The following is a 21,516-nucleotide window of genomic DNA, read 5'->3' as shown; positions in this document are numbered from 1 at the left end:
TTGGGCGTGCTGGAAAACTCAGCACTGCTTCCGGCAAAGCAAAGGGGCAGATCGCATCCTGAGGTCCTGTAGCCAGCGTTGGCTTATACCATTGTGAAAAAACCCTTACGCATTCTTAAAAGGCCTAATCTGTAGCCTCAGTTTCACAGTAGCTTGAACCTTTCTAAATGCAGGCTGTGATTTGTGCGGTCCCTCCTTCACGTTCATGTTAGAGCATTAGTGTTGCAGTGGGCTGGACCAGAACTGCCTAAAGCCCTTCTCTTTGGTTCCCCCACCCCTCCCCGAGCTGATGTTCAGTTCTGGTCCGTGGTAGTTGTGACTTCGGGGCTGGGAAGTTCTGGTGCTGACACAGCAGAAGCAGTAGCATGACCGGCCTTAACGGAGTGTAGGATTTGCTGAAGTTGGAGACGGTGGAAGCTTCACTCGTGCCAAAGAGTCCACCTTCATTTTGTCTCCTTTTTTGGTAGGGGAGGGGCAACAGACCTGCCAATGTTGTTAGAGCTGCCGATGTTACTCTGTTTTGCCTAATGCATTTATTTTTTATGTTTTTTTTTTTAAGGGAGGAACATTTTTGGAACTAGAGGCTTAGCAACACAATGTAATATTTATTTATGAAAAGCTGTCAGTGTTGTTCCAACCATGTAGTTCACCTGTTCAACTTGACTCACTCACAAAGGAATCACTAATGCTGACTGTAACAGGTTTTTTTGGAAAGTAAGTAAAAGTGTTGGTAAAGGACTCTGTAAAGAAAACATGTCAACACTTAGCATTGTCACAAGCATAAATGAGAGCCTGTGCATTCTGCAAGTCTTACAGTTTTTATTCCAACTTTCAGAGTATCTTCTTTTATTTTTAGATGAATCTGCGTTCTGTATTTACTGTAGAACAACAAAGGATATTACAGCGTTATTATGAAAATGGAATGACAAATCAAAGTAAAAATTGCTTTCAGCTCATATTACAGTGTGCACAAGAAACTAAACTGGACTTCAGTGTAGTCAGGGTAAGTACTAAGGCCTTCCAAATTTGTGTGTTACAGTTATACACATTCATTTCTTTACATAAAATATCTGTAGAGGACTGGAGTCTCTAACTTCATACTTGTCTTAAATCAGACTTCAGTGTGCGTGTGTGATATGTTCGTTTTTATCCAGTGAGCCTGTTTATAGTTTGTTTTTGCTGATGTCTTCACGTGATTGCTGCATTTAGCAGGGGCCTGGATAGCAGAAGGAATGATGTTGGTCTGTTTGTTTTATTTGTTTTGGGGTTTTTTTGGTATTTGTCTTTTGTTGATGGTAGTTTGTTGTTTTTTTTTTAATTTATTAAATCCCAAATTAGTTTGCCCTGTAGAAACCTTGTGCAATGTATTGTATGAAAGAAAGGTCATGTTATTAGGAAACTATTCTTAAGTTAAACAAATTTCTCTAACCTATTGTATGTAGAGGAATAATTGTGGAAGTATTTCTTTTGACACACTCTGTCACACTTGTATTCCATGTCACAATCATAAATATTGTGGTTCCTCATCGTTATTTACAGCGAGTACATTCTTTTCTTATAAAAGAATAATGTCACTAGTGCTAGCAGGCCCTCTTCCAAAGTCTATGAATTCCATGGGAAGGGAAATAGTAATCCCTTTGTGAAACACTAGACAACAAGATGGCTGTTGTCTCAGAGCAGAAATAGAAATCATGAAGCATTAGCTGAAAAAATAACAATGGTAGTGTAGCTACCAGGAGCTGCTGCAGCAGTGGACACTGCAGAGGAAGAATTAAGACCAGTCTAGGGTTTTTTAAGTGGTGTACCAGTGGTATATTGACAATAACAACCCCTCCTGCTCCCTGATTCTTACTGGGATTCCCCTCCCTCAAAATCTGGAAATACTAAGAATTACTTTCTCAGCTCTAGGTGGTGGGAAGTTCTGAAAGTCAGCCAGAAATTCAGACTCCCTGGAACAGACAAACAGTTGTAACAGGAATCTGGATGCTGATGATGCAGTCAGGGCCTGTTTATCTATTTTTATCCTGACTGAAGTACCTAGAGGAGGCAGCCAGTCTCTCCTCTTACTTGCAGTCCTCATTCACACTCTGTATTTCCCTTTCCCTCTCTTGTTTCCTTTACTGCAATAATGTATCATGACCTTTTTCCTTTAGTTTTCTTTCCTTACTGAGCACTTGCATGCAATACTTAAACTTTCTTCCTATTTATGAAGTGCAGTGGAAAGAGACCCAGCATTTGTTCTGCATTTGTCCTATTTTTGCATGATCTTACCTTTTCCTTCTTTACACCCCTCCTTTCTGCCTCTCCTAATCCCCACTTTTTATTTTTTTCCTAGCAAAATGATACTTGGGTTGCAGCTGGTACTTGTAGATATGACAGTAACAGGAGCATGAATTTCCTAAATGTAACTGTTATAATTCAAATGTCATAGCTCTATGAATTTATTCTTTCCCTGAAACAGGATTTCTATAGCCTGGTCCTATAGAACTACATCTAGTCCTTCTAATCTTGAGCTGGGTTGCGAAAAGGAAAGTCCTATTTATGATTAGAGGTAAACCTCTACAGATATTATTACTGTGATAAATAAAAATACGTTTGCCCTTTCAAAATTAGGAAATGTGGTAGAGTTGCTCCTGGGAAAAAAGCCCTAACCCTCCTCAAATTTAATAGAGATGTAGCTAGGTACGTCAGGTTTGAATGGCCTGGTTTCCTTCATTAATATCAGCATAATTCTGCTGGCTGCTTTGTGTCTTTACAGGAAATGTGACAAAGTGCCTTGATAAAGGAGGCAAATTTCTCTGTTTTTCACGGTATTGCTGAGTGCTGGGAGCATGGGTTAGTGAGGTGGGGTTCTCCCCATAGTACAACAGCAGATGTCAGAACAGTTACAGTTCCATTATTCTTTTACACCTCTTGAAGGATTTCCTGAGGACACTTTGTTTTCATTCTTAGGGTGGTCAAAACTAATGGCCAAGCACCACTGACAGTCCCTCTGTGGTGCGTGTCTGTATTGTGGAACAGGCTGAAGTTCCAGCTCTGCCTCAGTCAAACTGGGAATCAAAACTCAGGGTCTCTTTAAATCCCAGGTAAATTTCTTAGCATCTGGATTTTTGATTTGTCATCTCTTCTGGGAGCTTTTTCTCATTCTAAATAAATTTAAGAGTTTCAGTAATGCTCCCAGTGTTAGTGAAAGTGCTGCTCAAACTTACCAGTTCAGGAACTTGATTGAAACACAGATTTGTGTCCCTTTTCTTAGGATGTTTTGTACTTAAGGGCTGCTCTGTCACATCCCAAATTAATACTATAACCATCAAGCTGGTAACAACGTAGAGCTTCCTTTTCAGTTTAAGAGTATAGTTTCACATCATTCTTCTCTAGGATAATGTCTCACAGTGCTAAAAATGGGAGGTTTCTGCGTCTTTCCCTTCTCCCAGCTGTGCAATTCTTTCTCTCCTTCTCTTTCTTGCTCCTTGTGCTGATCATCTGACATTTATTCAGAGGAAAACAGTTCAATTTGCCAACCTCACCAAAACTCTTGTCCTTTTTTCGGGGTGTTTTTGCCAGTTCAGTTTTATGCCTTTTTGGGGGAGTTGCACTCCCTGCTCCTTCCAGTGGGTGCTTTTATATAAATGGTGGGACTAAGAGGCTGGGGACACGGTCAGGAGAACAGGACTTCTTCAGCAGCGGCAAATCTGACTTTGGCTCTCTCGTGAAACTGTACTTTGATCCTAGGTGAATACTAGTCCTAGTAAGTTATTTGCACTTTTGAATGCATTCCTTTTCAGGAAAACCATGAGGAAAAACTTCAGATTTTAACTCTATAATGTTGAAGAAGTTGGGGATGAAATCTCTTTTCCTGGTCCAAAAGTTGCAGTGACTCTACTTAATTATAATATCTGATTTGAAAGTTTACTGACTGAGCAGGAATTACGAAAAAAATATATTTGGTCTTCTAAATTTGCTCTGTTCAATACAGGAAAGTGACTTGAGTTCTGTGGCTATAATTTGCGTATTTAAACTTGCTTTTGAGAAGAAAAATTTTGTCACTAGTAGCTGAGGTTTTATGGATGCAACAAATCATGCCTCAAATTAGGCATTTTGTTAAATCTGACAATAAGAATGAGTGGAATGGAATGGAGACTTCAGCATACTTCTGTATGGCAGGGATGCGTGTCTTCCTGTAGAACAATCTGTTTGCTTCCTTAGCAGGTATCCGTATGTGAAGAAAGCTTTCCTCCTTTCCTGTGATGAGATGGGAACCCAAGATAGGTACTCAGAGCAGTTTGCTTGTTACAGGGTGAGGGAGTTTATTGATTAAATCAACTAGATTTGTTACTGGATGTTGAGATCTTGCTTTGGTTTGGTTTTAGGTATGCAGTAGATGATATCCAGAGTGGTGCAGAAAGCTGTTTCACCGAATCTCTATATGCGTATCTGATCCTTTTCCTAGCCAGCATAAGCAGATGCAAAAGCTTGTTTTATGTTCTTTGGCACTTGTGTCCTGATGGTTTATGCCCTCACATTCAGTGCAGACGTACTGTGGTGAAAGAACTGAGCAAGTCTTGTCTCTCTGATCATGAAAATTGTCAGGAATAGTTGGGTGGTGCTTATGCTTCCAGTGTTAGAGCTGATGCTTCCACCAGGTGAACTCTCTTTATCTTGAAATACTGAAGTTAATGTTTCCCCTTCAGTTTTTTAGCCATATCTTAATGTGTTTCTTGCAGAACAGGCTTTCCTGTACGTTAAGAACAGCAATACACTTCACCCTGTGCAGAATTGCCATAGCACCTGCATTTTTCAGATATTTTTTTCCTCTACAATCCTGTACACGAAATCATATGCAGTCATTGTGACTTCTGGCAACGTCCATAACAGCAAACTTCTGTTGGAGTCTAATCCCAGTACCCCTAACCTTGTCCATCAGGGTCTTCCCAAAGCATCAGATCGTGATTGTGCAGGTAGCAGAGGAGGAATTGGTCCATAGGTCTAAATACATCACAGAATTGTTTTGTAGTTGTCTAACAGAAAGAGTTGTTCTATTTCTTCCTTTCTGAATTCAATAATTGGCCATTTCTGTTTAAGGAGGTTTTAAAGGTCGTATCTCTCTTACTTGGTTACAAAAGTTTAGCTACCACAGTGATGGTTCTGCATCTCAAGGTGCTTAATAGTAAAAACTTAAATGTGGAGGAATGAGTCATAGTGGTGCCAGTTAAATAAATCTTAGGAGTAACTTTGGGACAGGAGGCATGATGCAGTCTCGGAATTTTTGAGAAACTGGGGATTTGGAACTGGGAGTGGGGTTCTCATGTGTATTAGTGCAGGAATCCCAAGCACAAGGGGCATGGATTTCCACCCTATATTGTTCAGATGCTGCATAATCAGGGAATGATTTACACATTTGTAAACTTAGGTCTCAGCTTGAACACTTAACGTTTCATCAGATCTGCTTAAAAACAGAATTGCCTAATTTTTCTGCTTATTGAATGTTTTGTTTTGTGTTTGTCATTGTTGTTTGTTGTTTGCAGACGTGGGTTGGCAATAAACGAAGGAAGATGAGCAGCAAGAGTGCTGTAGAATCTGGAGGCACTCCCCCAGGGACTGTCCCTACTACTCCCTCGGTACCTCCAGAAGCAGCAGTTAGAAACGTGGTAAATATTGCTCGATCCCAAAGTCAGCAGTCTTCTTGGACCTCTTCTAATAACGATGTAATAGTGACTGGTATATACAGTCCTGCTAGTTCATCCGGTAGGCATGGAGCCACCAAACAGACAAATGCTTCGATGGCAGAAATGCATAAAACCTCTGTTCCACGACTACCAGGAAAAAGTGACACAGAGTTTCAGCAGCAGCACATCCCTATAGGGCGACAAGTACCACACTGTAAAAACGCTTCCCTATTAGTAGGGGAAAAGACTATTATTTTGTCTAGGCAAACAAGCGTACTGAATTCTGCGAACTCCATATATAGTCACACTAAAAAAAGCTACGGTGGTTCATCGGTCCAGACGGCGGAGTTGGTGTTACCTCAGAAACCGATGATATGCCACAGACCCTGTAAAGCCGAACCCGTGGCATGTCAAAGGTTACAAAAACCGGAACATGCGGCGCTCGCACCGCATGTGCCCCCAGGACAAAGGGCTAATACCAGGGACCCTTCTTGTAGCACGCAAAACCTGGAAATCCGCGAAGTGTTCTCTTTGGCGGTTACAGATCAACCTCAGAGAAGTGTGGGAGGAGTTGCAGTGCAGAAGCATAGCTCGGTGGAAGGCAGCTCTCTGTCCATCGCGATGGAAACTGGAGACGTGGATGATGAATATGCTAGAGAAGAAGAACTAGCATCCATGGGAGCACAAATACAAAGCTATTCAAGATACTGTGAAAGCAGCAGTTCTGTTCGAGTAGAGAACCAAAGCGCAGCCTTGCCTGGGCCAGGAAGAAATGTGAGCTGTAGTTCACAGATGGTGAATGCCAGGGACATGCCTGACAATATTCTGTATCATAGCAGAGACTACCACTTGCCTGCACGGACCTCATTGCATACAACATCCACTACGTTGTATAACAGTGCTAATCCATCAAGAAGTACCTTTTCTCCTCATTTTACATCTTCAAGTCAACTGAGGCTGTCACAAAACCAAAATAATTACCAGGTAATCTGTCAATTTATATCTGTCTTCAAACCTTGAAGACAAGGTTGTAGATAGGTACTGTTTTCTTTGAAAGTTGGTAACTGTAAGCAATAGTTCACCTTTCTGCTTGCTGTGCACTATTTACATCACTCAGCAGAGAGAAATCCTTCTTAAACAAAAGTGCAGGAAGGAATTCAGCGTGGTAACACCCTTACGTGTGCAGCTGAGCCCGTGGCTGCAGTGGGTAGCGGCCTAGTGAAGATCAGTGCGGCCTTCACAGATTTAAGAGGTAAACCAGATAGATACCTACGACTGCGGGTGCGTGCTGAGGTCTGTGTTGTCCCGACGTGGCTCGCCGGCGCATGTCACAGCGATACCCGTGGCTGTTCCTCTGTACGCTGACTTGGCACATGGCACAGGGCAGCACATGGGATCAGGCCCTCGTCTGCTGCTGTACAGTTGCTTGCCCTTATTAATGGCAGCTTGGATTAGCTCTTCCATCAGCCCTGCCTGTACCCCCGTGCAGTTGTCAATCACTTGGGCCTGTTTTCTCCTAGGGATTAGGATCTCCTGCAAGCTAGTTAAGATGATGGGAGACACTAAGTGAGCAAATATTATCCCTCTCCCACAGCATCTAATTCAAATGCTGGTTTTACATTCAGTCCCATTATTTCCTCCTCCTGTAACAGTCCTTTCAGTGATACGGAGAGGGGAAAATTAAACGCAGATAACTGAACTAAACGATGTTCAGGGGAAGCTACAACACGACACAGGTTTTTTTATTTTTTGCTCCAACTAGAGGAGAGAGAATTGTGCAGGAAACATCCAAATTGGGGTTTTTTCCATGGATTTTTATGCCATCTGGCATGACGAAGTCTGGAGACACTGAGATTAAAGTCTTAAGACTGACAGGATGCGATACTGCGTGTGTTACCTTTGTGCATTACAGGATGCGATACTGCGTGTGTTACTTTTGTGCCTGTTATTACCTTGTTGATTTATCCTGAAAGTGAACCGCATGAACAACGTACCACCTTTTCTTGTGCATGACTCACTAGCAGAGGGAACAATACTTTGTGAAGCTTTTGGGTGGTTTTGTTCTCTTTTCTGACTGTTCTATCTCACGTGAGGATTTGAAAGAAAGCTTTTTGAGTCTAAGTAAGTGCCACTTTTCACTGGAATTACTGCTTTTCTTGGTAAACTCGAGGTTTGAGGAGCATATATACTCTGGAGTAGATTCTGTAGTAGATGGGACATCTGCAGTTCTTATTTATGGCCTTTTCTAAGCTGAGCACTTTAGAGGAGTTGTTCTTACTCTTTTTCCATTCTCAGTCTGTCAGTATTTGCTGTTACTGTTCTTCTTGAGTGTCAGTATTTGCTGTTACTGTTCTTGAATTATAAAATTCACTAAGTGTTGTTTACTTTTGACATCCCAGTTTCATAGGAGAAGAAAAGCTGTAAATGTGCACATCTGTTCAATAAAGGGCTGGTGAAACTGCAAAAGTGCATGTGTGAGAGCTTAGGGAAGTTTTCTTAAGTTTCAGGAAGTGAAATACGGTATTGCTCTCTCCAACTGTGTGCTCTTGGTACTTTATTTCACCCTTATAAAAGCATCAGAGATGTATTTCTTATGTTTTGAATTTTTAAATGAAATTTGAAATAACTTTGATTTGGGATTTTTTTTGGGGGGTAAGGACAGGAGGTTTTTAAGCAGCTAGAGCAGTTCATGGTAGGTGACGTGTTACCTGTCTGTGTGATATGGGTCAGAACAAGGGTATCTCTGCAGCTTCATTTTGGTTTTTTCATTCCCCCACCCTCTCCACCTTGTTATAATAACGTAACTATTTTTTGATAAGCGAGGAATTCATCTCTACCCCATTTGACTTTCATGCCTCTCTGACAGCCTGTTCTCTGGATTTGGGAATGCACCTTGGATTAAGGGAGCCCCTGTATCCCTTACCCTGGGCAGGTTGCTGTTAATTCACTTACTGCTGTAACTCCGAGATGACACCCGTAGAGAATTTCCAAGGGAAGGCAGAAGCTGTAGGCTCAGGTATCATGGCTCTGTGGAAGCTGCAGAGGAATACTGACCTACAGCCTAGCAGGATGCTGGAGTGCCTTGGAGAAACGATGGTGCTGATTTCTCCAGGTCACTGCATTCCTTGCTGAGAGTTTTTAGCACATTCCAGGACAATGCAAAAGTTCTGTGTCTTAGGAGGTGTTGGTGTATGACAGTGACACTTCCAACACTCATTTATCACGTTGACAAGGACATTTCACCTGCTGCCTTCAAAGTCATATGCAGCGAATAGTGTACTCTGCTAGGCTGATGTTTTTTGTTGAAATCATCAGTTCTGCACTGGTTTAACCCCCTCCTCCAAGTCCTTTCCATAGTCCAGTGTGACTGCTAATTCGTGCAGACACTCCCCTTATAGCTTAACAATTTTTATGTACTGAACTCCCAGAGACAGAGTTTGTAAGAGGTGCTGTTGAATGCTTTTAGTCTTACACAGCATGACATTTCTTTTGTTCGTAGTCAGTCTGTTAATTTTATGGCCCATATTTAGCTAATTCGTCCATCAGCGTAGGAATGAAAATCCTTTAACTTAGTGAAATCTTCCTGAATTTAAAAATAGATTAAACCTGAGCTACATGATTATTGGAGTAGTTAAACATGCAAGCAGATGCTTCTTCAAAGTCAAGACTGTGAGATTTGTGTTTTGATGAAGTAATTACTGTCGTACATTGGTGAGGTATCTAATTAGCAATTAGTTCTAGCTTCCTTACTGGTTCAATTAATCAAATTCATGTTAGTGTAACTTAAGAGTAAATTTAATAAAGTGATCAATTTTAACGCCTGAGCAGTTTCAGTAAACAAATTGTTCAACCTACTTACTTTTCTTGGTTTGGCTTTAAGCGTATTGAACTAGAGAGGCTATTCTTGCTGGTCCTCACGGCTGAATCGTGATTTAGTCTTGGCTTCCTCCCCCCCAGCTCTAAGGGACAAAAATAGTATTGAAATTATGTTTATTTTTAATTACCTTGTTATACACACTGAAGCACAGTTACCTAATTTAGCCCTATCTTCTTCAAGGGAAAATCCTAAGCCTCTCAGTACGTCAGAATAGGATATAGATATGTATTTATTTAATTTTTAGCATGCCCTTTAAGGATGCTGCTTTATATGAATGAGCATATATTTAAGGAAATGGGACTCCATTTTTGTTTTTAATCTATCAAAGTAATTTGTTTACTTCTCTAGAGACTTTTGAAGACAACAGGAGAACTTTCTTACTGTGGGCAGCACTAGGGCAAGCAAGATGGTCTTCCCTGAAGAGACTTGAACAGGGTGTTCCCTGACACTCATGTAACAGCAGCGGAGTTACCTTTGTCACAGGAGTTCCTCTACTTTATTTCTGGGATGAAATACTTCCAGCAGCACGAGTGGGGAGAACCTGTGGGGCTCTGGGGAAGACAGGAGCTGTGAGCAGGCTGCAAACGCACTGCGTATGCCCTGAAGTAATGCTGGGACACAGCAACCAGGACAGGGCTGGGGCTCTTGGTTTGTTCCACTGCACTGAATTTGGGACAGTAAATGGACAGGTGAATGGGGAAAAGATTATGTAGGGACTTCACAGGGTGTAACCGCTTCAGTCAAGGTACAGCACTGGCATCTTGCAAGTGTTGCAGTACCTTTGAACTTCAGCATCTGCCAGAGCTGCCGTGTCTGGGACACACTGTCTGTTCTGAGAGAAGCATTTCAGGTCCTCATTTTTGCAACTCATGGTAGTTGGACTAGGACTGGAGTTACACCGAGGATGCAGGGTAACTATCCATCTCACTCAGAAAATAAACCCAAACAAAAAGGACCCCAACCCTTGTCTCATTTTCATAGAGCGAGTTTAGAATACCGCCGTGCATGTCGCCTTTCAAGTAGTTATATTGGATAAACTGGATTGTGTTTGGGTTCATACCTGTCAGAACGTGTGTGCATTGTCTTCCAAGGGACCGTTAATGCTTTGACAGCCTGATTGCTTTATTCACCTGAAAACCCACTTTTTTTCTGTAGCCCCACTTCAAATTTGTGCAGAGAAGCCGTCTGGGTGGATAAGGAGGACGCACGTACAGCGGATTCTGTGGTGTGAAGCTGCTGTGGGATATAGAATTGTAACAGATGTAACTTGTTTATACAGAATTTCTAAAATGTCTATGCACAACTAAGAAATTAATATTTTAGACATAAAAGCTGATGTAGTTCACTTCTAGCCCCCGTCAACTCACCTTGCGCTGTAGTGAGAAAGTGTCTGACCGTAGGTAACCTCCAAGTGCTTCCAGCTAAAAGCTTGAAGAATAAAAGTATCTTACGTGCCTGTACACCAGACAACCTGTACCAGGTATTCTATATTTGGTTATGCTCATGCTGCAAGATTCATTAGTAGAGCACTTCTCAAATACAAAAACTATTAGCGTACTTTGATACAGTCAGCAGAAGTGCGTAGATTTTTCTTCCTCACATATATAGTGTGTGTAATGACTTGAGATTGATTAATCTCTCGAGAGCTATGTTTAGTCTCTCAAGCATTGCTTGTCTGCAGCAGAAGATGAACATGGAATCCTAAATAAGCTTAAAATATTCCAGGCTATAACACATTTCAGATGGCCAGGGAAGACAGTCCAATTAATAAAGTCTGACCGCTGGGAATGATGGAGAAGCAAAGGGAATTAAAGCAGCTAACCTTTGCCTCCATACCTCTTCCCATTCCTTCTCCAGCCTGATGTCCCTAGTTTTTCTGCTAAGATACAGGTCCTTAACACCTGACATTGAATAGGTCAGTTACCAACGTGATAGTATTTTCTTCTGAAAGTTTAACTGATGCCACTGAAAAATCTGTGCTGGCAGTTCTGTCAGACATTGGCCCTTGCCTAACTCCAGTCTGCTTAATCTTACCAGTTTGGTGATAGACTGAAAGTGAAAACTTGTGTTCTGAAATACAAGTTTTGAGGTAGCAAAAGTGCAGAAACACCCAAGTTGCCATCGTGTTATCTTACCCAGAGAAAGTGGTTTAGTCTTACAACGTAAGTGTGACTTTGTTTTGGCTTTAAATCTTAACCTATTTTAAAGACATTCTTACCAAAACTGAACACCCAATACTGAAGTCTTGTGAAAGCTGCTCAGTATTAGCTATCATAGCAACCTAAGCTGCTGTTGTTTTCTGTTCTGTCTCCTCCTTCTCCTCTGCAGATTTCAGGAAACCTTACTGTGCCTTGGATTACAGGTTGTTCCAGAAAAAGAGCAGTAAGTATATTTCCATTTTCAGTATCTAATGCATCAAGTGAAGGAATGAAAAGTTTATGAAAATGCATTTTTGAAAATGTCAGTTCTATTTATCTTGTGTGGGGTTTTTCCCCCTTTATACATTGACTAGTACAAACTTTATCTGCAGATACAATGTTTGAGTTAAGGTAGTTGATGTGTATGTATCCTTAAAAGTAGCTCAGGGTCATAGTCCTGTGTGAAGTAGTGTGATGCTCGGGTATATGAATTGTGCTGTTAGTTGAAATCCAACATCTGAATTGATGAGGACTGTGAGTTTAGAGCTCAAAATATGGGTTTTTTTATATTGAAAGAGAAATGGTTGCTAATTGAGGCAACTGAATGCTTCAGAGAGTAACTCACTCTTCAGCTACTCTGCACTTGCACAGACTTAGTCCATGCTATCTGTAGTAACTTTATCAAGTCTAATTTTATCCACATAATATGTCATTTCACATTAGACAGATTCAGCCAGATTGGTGTCCTCAGTTCACAAATGACTCTAAACCATAACACAAGATATGAATTGGCTTTTGTCAGAAGAATACCTCTATCCAACTCTTTTCACAGAATCACAGAAGGGTGGGGGTTGGAAGGGACCTTTAGAGATCATCTGTTCCAGCCCCCCTGCTAAAGCAGGTTCGCCCAGAGCAGGTTGGGCAGGAACACTTCCAGGCGGGTTCGATTGGTTTAGCTCTGATTTACTGTTCAGCATCTCTGTTCAAGAGTAGTCTGCTGGCTTCTCTTTGAAGAGCATGTCGATTCTTCCTGCTTACCGTGAAAATACACTCTAAGCCTGCAGGTTGGGTGGTACAGCCAAGCTTGCAAGAGGCACTGGTGTATCAGTCCAGCTAAACAACAGGCTAGACAACTAGGGAGGTGGCTGTCACCATAACCAAACAACCCAAACCACTGAGCTGTCGGTGTCACGTGTGCTGCTCTGGCAGTGCTGTGGGTAACGGGGGAACCTTGCCTTGCCTTCTCCTCCCTGCTGTACCCAGGCCTTTTTTCTTTTTTTTAGTATTTTTGGTTCTTCTGTTTAGTCTTCAAAAGGTGTGAGTTTGGTAGCGTTTTATGTGTAAGTAGGAATCTAAGGACCATCACATGAATTGTGCTTTCTTGCAGACTTGTGCTGGATCTCAGCTGTGGAACACTTGTAGTTTTGCAGACTTTGAGAGATGACTTACTTCGGTTTGTACAGAGAGTACTTTGTAAGAGCATCTCCCGGAGGAGCCAGTACTTTTATACAAATCCTTGTTGCTCACTGCATCCTTTTTCTTCCTCTTTTTCCCCCTAAGTCCCAGTTCTCTTGAGTAGGCTGTTTTAAATATAGCTCTTTTCTGGAAGGCACCTTTCCTCTACCACTTAATGACCTTTTAAAACACCAAGCAGCTGGCGAGTGTCCTGGAGTACAGTTTCACTGCTTGACTGAGCTGATTTCACAGCACATCCCTGTTGAGAGGGGGAGGATTTTTCCCCCTCTCCCCGCTGCTGCCCTGGCACCCCATCCCTAGCACTGGTGCTAGTAGCTAATTGCGAGGTAATCCAGGTCAAGCGTCTGACCTGCCAGATACATACTCTTCTGCTGAGCTTGTCTGCAGTGAGCTGAAGGCACGTGCCGGGGATCCGGGGGGTGCCAGGGCCCGCTCACCGTAGGCAGCAGGAGCATGCAGCTGGGAACAGCGAGGGGAGCGGGGCATGGTGCTGTCCCCTCCTTCCCCGCACCGGAGAGGTTGTTGGGGGAATGGTGGTCATACTGCATGGTTTAAAACCATCAAGGATGTGGAAGTACCTGTTTATTAAAGATTATAATTAGGGATTTCTTTTTCCTTAGACCTTTACACTTGTGTCTTTTTTAATCAATGAAATGCATAAAACCCATTGATTAATTACGGTCCAGTTGGACAACATCTGTTCCAAGATTTGTGGATGTACTTTCTCCAATATGAATGCATAAATAGCCTTCTTAAGGAGACAAATTGAGGAGTTAGCACTCTAAAGCTGCTGTATACACAGGTGTAAGACAACAAAAAGAGAGAAAAAGTTCCTACTTCTTAGGAAACTTCAGTTTCAAATGTGAAATCCTTTTGAAGAAAGTGCGTGAGGGAACAGAAATAGAATGGATAGAGTTGTAGAACTGCGATTATGGCAATTACTGCCATTCAACCAGTAAAAAGGCTAATCTGTATTTTGTTTAAAATAGAGATCGTCTTTTAGATGCTCTGAATTTTTAATCTTTTGCCTTGATGTTTTTGTTTTCCTTGCTCTGTCCTTCAACTGCACCGAGAGAAATAAAAACTGTGCAGTTCTGCAGAAACTCTTTCTGGTCTGCTCAGCTATGCTGGAAAATGACGTCATCCTGACTGGTAATGAATATTAGCCTAGAAATATCACCCTCTCAGTTATTCATGAGAATGTCTTTGGAAATTAGAGTTCTGTGTTCTGTTATGGTGCATGTGCAATGCACTGGCCTTTATGAACGCATCGATTTTTGGTTTTTCACAGGGTGGTGGAAGGATAACAAGGATTCAAAAATAGCAATGAAGATACTGGTTGAAGAGAATTAAAAGGGGGAAAATATCTTCACTTTTGTCCTTGCATTTAAGTCTCGACTGTACTAACTGTGCTTAAGTCGTGTCATCTGGTGTCTTAGCAGAATGGTTAGTGTTTATGGTAGATATAACTTGGTATGCTAACTATGAGAAATATTTGCCACATAGGTGTTGACTCCAAGTAAGCTGTGCCTGGCTGAGTTGTGAAGTTTGGTTCTGGGGAGAGACCGGCGGTTTAGTTTTGCTTTTATTTTTTAATTTCTAATCCGAAGTAGATCTAGTGGTCTTAATATGAAATCTGAAATACAGAGTCATTAAGATAGCAGATTAAGGTCTTAGAATTATTTCTGCCCATCACCCTTCAGAAGTAGGCATAGTGAATCACATGGTATGTAGCTTGTGTATTTTGGGTGGGATTTTAAGTGAAACTTGTCTGTCGTGTTAATGCCTGGGCTGGTTCATGGGAGGTTTGAAGGGAGCTCTGCCCTCAGTGGAGAAACTCGCAGGGGAGCTGGGGCTGGAGCAACGCTGCATTGTAGTGAGGGCTTCGATACCTTCTTGAACTTTGGAGGAACCTCTGCCGTAGGTAGGTTAGCTGCGTCTGCCTAGAGCTTCAGCTTGGGGTCTCTGGCCTCTGACTGGCCTGTATATTTTGGGAGAAAATCTCCAAAATGTGCAGAGGTTTCCTGTGCTAGATTTTGATTGTTAAATTGCTGTTCAACATTGCCTATTTCAATAAAATTGTGGAGATGGTGGCTTTAAAGTGTTCCTCTCGGATCCCAACCTGTCCCAGGCAGCGTGCCAGTATATGCGCTTCGAACTGGGTGAAGGGGCTGGTCTAAGCCCAGGTCAGTGGGAGACCTGCCCCCAGTTGTACTGGCACATGTGTGGGCATGGGGAACACATCTGGATTGTTTGGAGGAGACTAGACTGGGGAGATAAATCAGTATAACTGCTAAAGAAAATACCTTGTTGGACTGTCTAAAAATCTTACTGCCTGCTGCCGCAGTAAGCCAACATGCACTGGAGAAAAAGATGTTGTAGAGCAACTTTTAAATCAATATGAGCACCCGTAGGGTTTAAAACTACCTAAAGTCACAGTCCACCTGAGCTGTACCTTTTGTTTTAAGACTATACCAATATTACCTTGTGAAGTTCTCTTCACCAGTTTGCATTCCTCTCCTCGAAGGGCAGAGGGAAGAAAACTATGTTTTACTCAAGTTGGTTAGAGCTTCAGCAGGAGCCTGGCAGGGCAACCTGCAGATTGCCACAGGACTGAATTGTAACTGCTGTCCTTGTCCTTACCTTTTCTCCCATGTCATTTGGATAATCAGTTAATGTTTTTCCTCCTATGAAATATTTCATATCTCAAGGTACTTAAATTTGTTTATGCTTACATTAGATGATAATAACATGCAGAACATGTCATGACCTTACTGCTGTGAACAGCAGCTCTTCACTACTCTAAACAGCAATCCTTCAGTTAATGCAAAGGCAAGGCAAGCCTTATCATAGTTTTAGGAAAAAAATACGTCCTTTTATTATGACACACTGCATCTAAGTACCACAAATCACCTAGGTTTAATGTATGCTGGGATCCTGCAGGCTGGAAAAAATGTCATATCTGGCCAGGAACTGGAAAAGCAGACTTTCTAGTGAAGTATGAGGAAGACATCAATAGTTAAGTAAGAATCATAATTGCTGTCTAAGAACCAGTTTATTTTGAGGCTGAACGTTCACCATTTAACAGACTAGTTCAAAATCTCTAGAAGAAGGGCGAGTTGTCAGTCTGTGGATTGGAGGTTGTTTTTGGAAGTTATGGAGTGACATGACTGGAGCTTAATTTTTTTGCTAAACTGTTCTGTTGCACTGATACCTCTTTTCTGCTTTTTGCCCTTTTTCTTTTCCTTAGTTGTGTTTGGGTTAGAAACACATATTAACAGAATATATGTAATTTTGGCTGAGCGTTGAAGCAGTTACAGCTCTCTTCAAGCTGTGGTACTATGAAATATTTATCAGTCCTGCTTCCATCAGAGCAAAGTTCAAGCTTACCCAAACCAGTGGGAAAAGATGCAATAAGTACCTTTTCCAGAAATCTAGCAGGTTTTGCACTAATAGTGTGTTAGCGGTAATAGTTTAAGGGTGCCTTCAGACGCTGTTTAGCTTGCAGTCCATTTCCAAACACCTTTTTGCCTGAAGGCTGTGCAGCTGGCTGCTCTGTTTTCTGCTCTATGAATGAAGCTGCCAGCAGCATCTCGCCCCGTGCCATTTGCTTTGCTAGAGGCCTTCAGGTACCTTTCTTCATCCTAAGGTTGAAGGTGTCTTGTGGTGGGAACTTACCTGCTCATGTGTTGAGAAGGACACTGTCAAGACCTGGAAAGGCAGTGTCTGGAAACCAGCTGTCTGAATGGCTCTGCTGGCTGTGGACACCAGCTGCCTTCATTTTTTTTCCCTGGAGAGAATCATGTATGGTCTGGAAGTCCTGAGGATTTTACTGGGTGGAAATACATGCAGAGTCCCTTTCTGCAGAAAGTACAGTTCTTTGAAAGATCCTTCCAACTGCAGTGTTCCTGCACGGGCAACATACACTGTGTATGAGCATCAGTGTCCAGCCTCAGCAGCAGGATTGTTTCTGTAGCAGGAGATCAATGAAATGGGGTGAGTTTTGTGACAGTTATGAAACCTGAATTTAAAACCTCAAATGAAGGAACGTGTAATCTGCTATAGCTTTAATGAGATTAAATATGCTGGTAGTGTTAAGGGAAAATACAGACTTTCAGAACTTCGATATGGGAAACCAAATCAAGAAATAATAAACTGAAGAGTAAGGATAATACTAAATGGTGCAGATGCGAAAAGGGGAACATACATAGAATGATTGATTCGGAAAGAACGATTATTATGTACAAATAAGATCTTGAGATTAATTGATAATCCTCCAAAAGAATTGGTTAGATATTAAGTAGTGTCAGGGTTCAGAGAGCTGAATGCTGGCATTGTTAGGAATGGGGCAAAATAACAATATGCTTGTACAGAAGAATCTAGGAGTTGTTCATACCTTGAATGATGTTCCATTTTCCCATTCCTCCCAAAACACAACAGAGAAGCAGTGACAGTGATCAAAGGCACAGAGCAGCCATACAGTGAACAACCAAATGGGCTATTTCTCTTCAGACTTGAAAAGAGGTGACTGGGAGGGAGGAGTGTGATGGAGAGCTTTAAAAATATGAAAAGTGTGGAGAAGCAGGTACAGACTCCTTTGTTGCAGTTTGAGAGTGGGTGTCTAAAGAAGCGAGCCTTAGACAGGCTCAAGGGAAAGTGGACATGTTTGTTTAGAGTAATTTGAAGTAAGAAGTGCCCCCAATTTATAAGACACTGGGGTTGCTAGAGAGCATTGGAGGTAAGTGCCACTGTTTGTCCTATTTTACTTTCTACTACGATTTAAAGAACCCTTAAAATGCACAAAAAAGTACTACTCTGATAATGTCTTGCTGGTTTTCCATGATAGTATCTGAGTAGTGACAAAAATTTGCTGTGAGAGACTTGCTTGCTTAGAAATGACTGCTACCGTAGAACACATCACAGAGCATCAGAACTGAACTATTGATTTAATATGATTTCACTGTGATTTAAATAAACATAACTTTTGTTAACAACATCCAGTGCCCAGCTGCAGCATAAATGCAATAGTTATTACATTTATATTAAAGCGCTGGTTCTTTCATTTTTTAACGTCTTTTATTAATTATCTGAAGGTTTTGTATAGCATTTGTGCACGTGGCCTGAAACATTTTCAACTGATGCATAAAAACTGATCTAAAAAAGCAGGCTCTAATAAAAGGCAGGATAAGGACACTCCACTGCAATGCAATTATTTATACCAATTATAGACACTAGATTTGCACCACAAATATTGCATGCCCAGTGGGTATTATGAGGGGCTCGGCAAAGTGCCAGGAATGTCTATAATAAACTGGGTCATCTCTTCTAAGAATGTTGTTATTACACTTGAGAGGTCAGGGGATAAGCAGGGTTTAACCCTGCGCTCGGCAGAACTGCTGATTCAATTTGCTCACACGGATTGCTTTGCGTTGGGAGTACATAGTCTGGTTTCTGCTGGAAGAAGCTTCTCTCTGGTTTTCAAACTATGGACAACAGAACTGGTAAATGTAAAGCATTCAGCAAATAGTTATACTGCTGAGGGTAAAGCCGAGGCTCGAGTCAGCAAGCAGGAGATCTGAAGAAAGGAAGTGAGAGTTGTGTTCATAATGGTTATAATGAAGTAAAAATATGAAGTGAATTACTGGCTTGTCTTCAGCTCTGGAAGGTGCTGTGCTATAAATATGACACTTAGAGAGGTGATTCTCCCCCTCTGCTCTGCTCTCGTGAGACCCCACCTGGAGTGCTGTGTCCAGCTCTGGGGTCCCCAACATCAGAAGGATATCGACTGGTTGGAGCGAGTCCAGAGGAGGCCACAGGGATGCTCCAAGGGCTGGAGCCCCTCTGCTATGGGGACAGGCTGAGAGAGTTGGGGGGGTTCAGCCTGGAGAAGAGAAGGCTCCGGGGAGACCTTATAGCACCTTCCCGTGCCTGAAGGGGCTCCAAGGAAGCTGGGGGGGACTTTTTACAAGGGTCTGTAGTGACAGGACAAGGGGGAACAGGTTTAAATTGAAAGGGGGGAGGTTTAGATTGGATATCAGGAAGAAATTCTTCTCGGAGAGGGTGGTGAGGCACTGGGACAGGTTGCCCAGAGAAGCTGTGGATGCCACATCCCTGGCAGTATTCAAGCCCAGTCTGGCTGAGGCCTTGAACAACCTGGTCTTGTGGCAGGGGGGGGGGCGATCTTTAAGGGCCCTTCCAACCCCAACCATTCTGTGGTTCTATGACACTCTTCAGTAATGTCTTTTGATATTGTTTTTCCTTTGCTAATGGATGCATAACCATCAGTGTTACGATACTTGTAGGATTGTGGGGTTTTTCTCATGTTTCCTCAGTCTCTCTGATGATACTAAGCATGAGGAAGTTATTAACTAACTTGATAGAAGAGTAGGTGTATGTTGAATGCAGACATTCTACCCCTTATTTTCTCACAAAGGTCATTGATTTTTGTTAAATCATTATGTAGTTTTTGAGCATTTTGTAAGTCAGGAGTCAAACTTGCATACAATCTTGGTCAAGGGGATGATCCTGTAATCAAATGTAGTTTTGAGATTTCCCTAAAGAATTCATGAGAGGGTGTCTGGCACAGTCAGTTACCCAAAGGGGGTTAGTCTGGATCTGCAGTTGATACCAGCTGAAGTGGTATTTACAGCTGGGGAGTGCAAGGGTTGAGACTGATCCCATTACGATGGTGCAGCAAGTGAGAGCGGAGCGAGCGAGCAGTCTTCCTTCGCCCTCTCAGAGGTGGCACGCAGGAGCTCACGCTTACTGTGTGCAAGCGTGCAGGTGGCCAGATCCTGCAGTCTACTTCATGTGTGGCAACCTTCTGCCCTCTTAGCAAATTCCTTGTGAATCAGAGCCCTAAAATGATGAGAATCTTTTTTTCTGGGCCACTGGTAAAATTTCCAGTCCAGTAACCAGATAAACTCCATCTTTCATTGCTGCAAAGACCAACCAGCTGCATTACAGGCATCTGTAGTGACAGAATGCAAAACACACCTTTCTGAAGAGAGTGCTTTCAGCTTCTCGGAGGCTCAATTCCTACCCGCCTGGCTGTGTTCAGTAGGTTACTCAGTGCTGATCTCGATGGGAATGATGGCAAAGATAAGATATGGACTCGAAAGTGGGAAAGTTCAAGTGGAATGAGAAGTACTAATTGGAGAATACGCTGTTTGCTTGGTGGATTGATCCAGACATCAGCGCAAGGCTGCTCCCCTCAACCCCGAGGGCGACCAGACTGTTCACACCATCTTCATTTACAGGCACTTCGTTTTCCCCTCCCTTTTCTTCCGGTTTTCTGGACTCTTTCATGTGGTGTGGGGTTTTTTTGGTATTTCCTTCGTATCAGTTGACTGAAAAGATCTGTTCTCCATTCCCTCCTCTGACCTGGGATCGGTGTCAGCGTGATTCGCGTGCTGCTACCCCAGCTCTTCAGGAAGAGGTGAAAGGAGAAAGCACCCGCTGTGGCAGCAACTGCAACAAAAAAGCCAAGATGCTACCGTCATCTGAAACGTGAGGGATTGTTTTTCACAAGGATGTGAACCAAAAACTTTGGGATTTTTTTTCCTCCCCCCTCTTCATTACCACAGTAACTGGCTGGAAAAGACTCCTTTAGGAGAGTTGCCATAACTTTAAAACAACCACTTTGATCAAAGCTGTTGAGACTGACTCTACAACCCTGGTCTTGTACAAAATTATATCGCAGTTGAGAGGTGGAAACCATTGACTAGTGTTGTATCTAATACGGATTTTATTAAACATTTGTAGTAGATCATCAGAATTAATATGCATCCACCGAAAATGGAAAAGATACGACACTGCTTTTTTTTATGAAAATTGATGGGGCCGGGTGGTTTTGCTAAACACTGCTTTCTCCACTTAAAATCCTTGTATGTAGTAAGAAAAGGCTGAGCAGCCTCTGCACACTTCCTTCCAGCAGTCCCATCCCTCACTTCGGGAGGGGGAGCTGACCTGAGCTAGGGGTGCGCTCAGCCGGGCGGGATGGGGGTGGGTGACGTGTTTCTCCGTGGGGCTGGAGTGTTGCTGCCACGCTCCTGCCCCCCTCTCCGCCGCGCTGGGCTGCCTCTCCCCGGCGGCAGAACCAGAGCCGGCTCTCCCTTCACTTCCCAACTTCGCTCCGCAGCGGGCTCGTGCGGTGCGGGCCACTTCCTGCGCTCTGCTTGTCCTCCAGCAGCCGTGGGGTGTGCCAACATAAACGTATTAAAATAGGGGGCAGCATGCGGGAGCGCATCATCCCAGTGCCACGGGAGCGCATCATCCCAGTGCCGTGCGGGACCACATCATCCCAGTGCCACGGGAGTGCATCATCCCAGTGCCACGGGAGTGCCTCATCACAGTGCCG

The 21,516-nt window shown here is 42.7% G+C and overlaps 1 protein-coding gene across 1 annotated transcript in view; it reads left to right on the top strand.

The window, feature by feature from the left end:
- Positions 1-856: 856 nt before the first annotated feature.
- Positions 857-21,516, top strand: part of HDX (highly divergent homeobox) — a 38,965-nt gene continuing 18,305 nt past the window's right edge. The window contains exons 1-3 of the mRNA XM_010148528.1: positions 857-1,003; positions 5,526-6,650; positions 11,872-11,925. Of these exons, the coding sequence (XP_010146830.1) occupies positions 857-1,003; positions 5,526-6,650; positions 11,872-11,925 (1,326 nt within the window). The remainder of the gene's footprint in view (positions 1,004-5,525; positions 6,651-11,871; positions 11,926-21,516) is intronic.

This window comes from Eurypyga helias, unplaced genomic scaffold, assembly GCF_000690775.1.
Source record: "Eurypyga helias isolate BGI_N326 unplaced genomic scaffold, ASM69077v1 scaffold12713, whole genome shotgun sequence".
Taxonomy (NCBI): domain Eukaryota; kingdom Metazoa; phylum Chordata; class Aves; order Eurypygiformes; family Eurypygidae; genus Eurypyga; species Eurypyga helias.
This window is presented reverse-complemented; position numbering and strand designations above follow the sequence as displayed.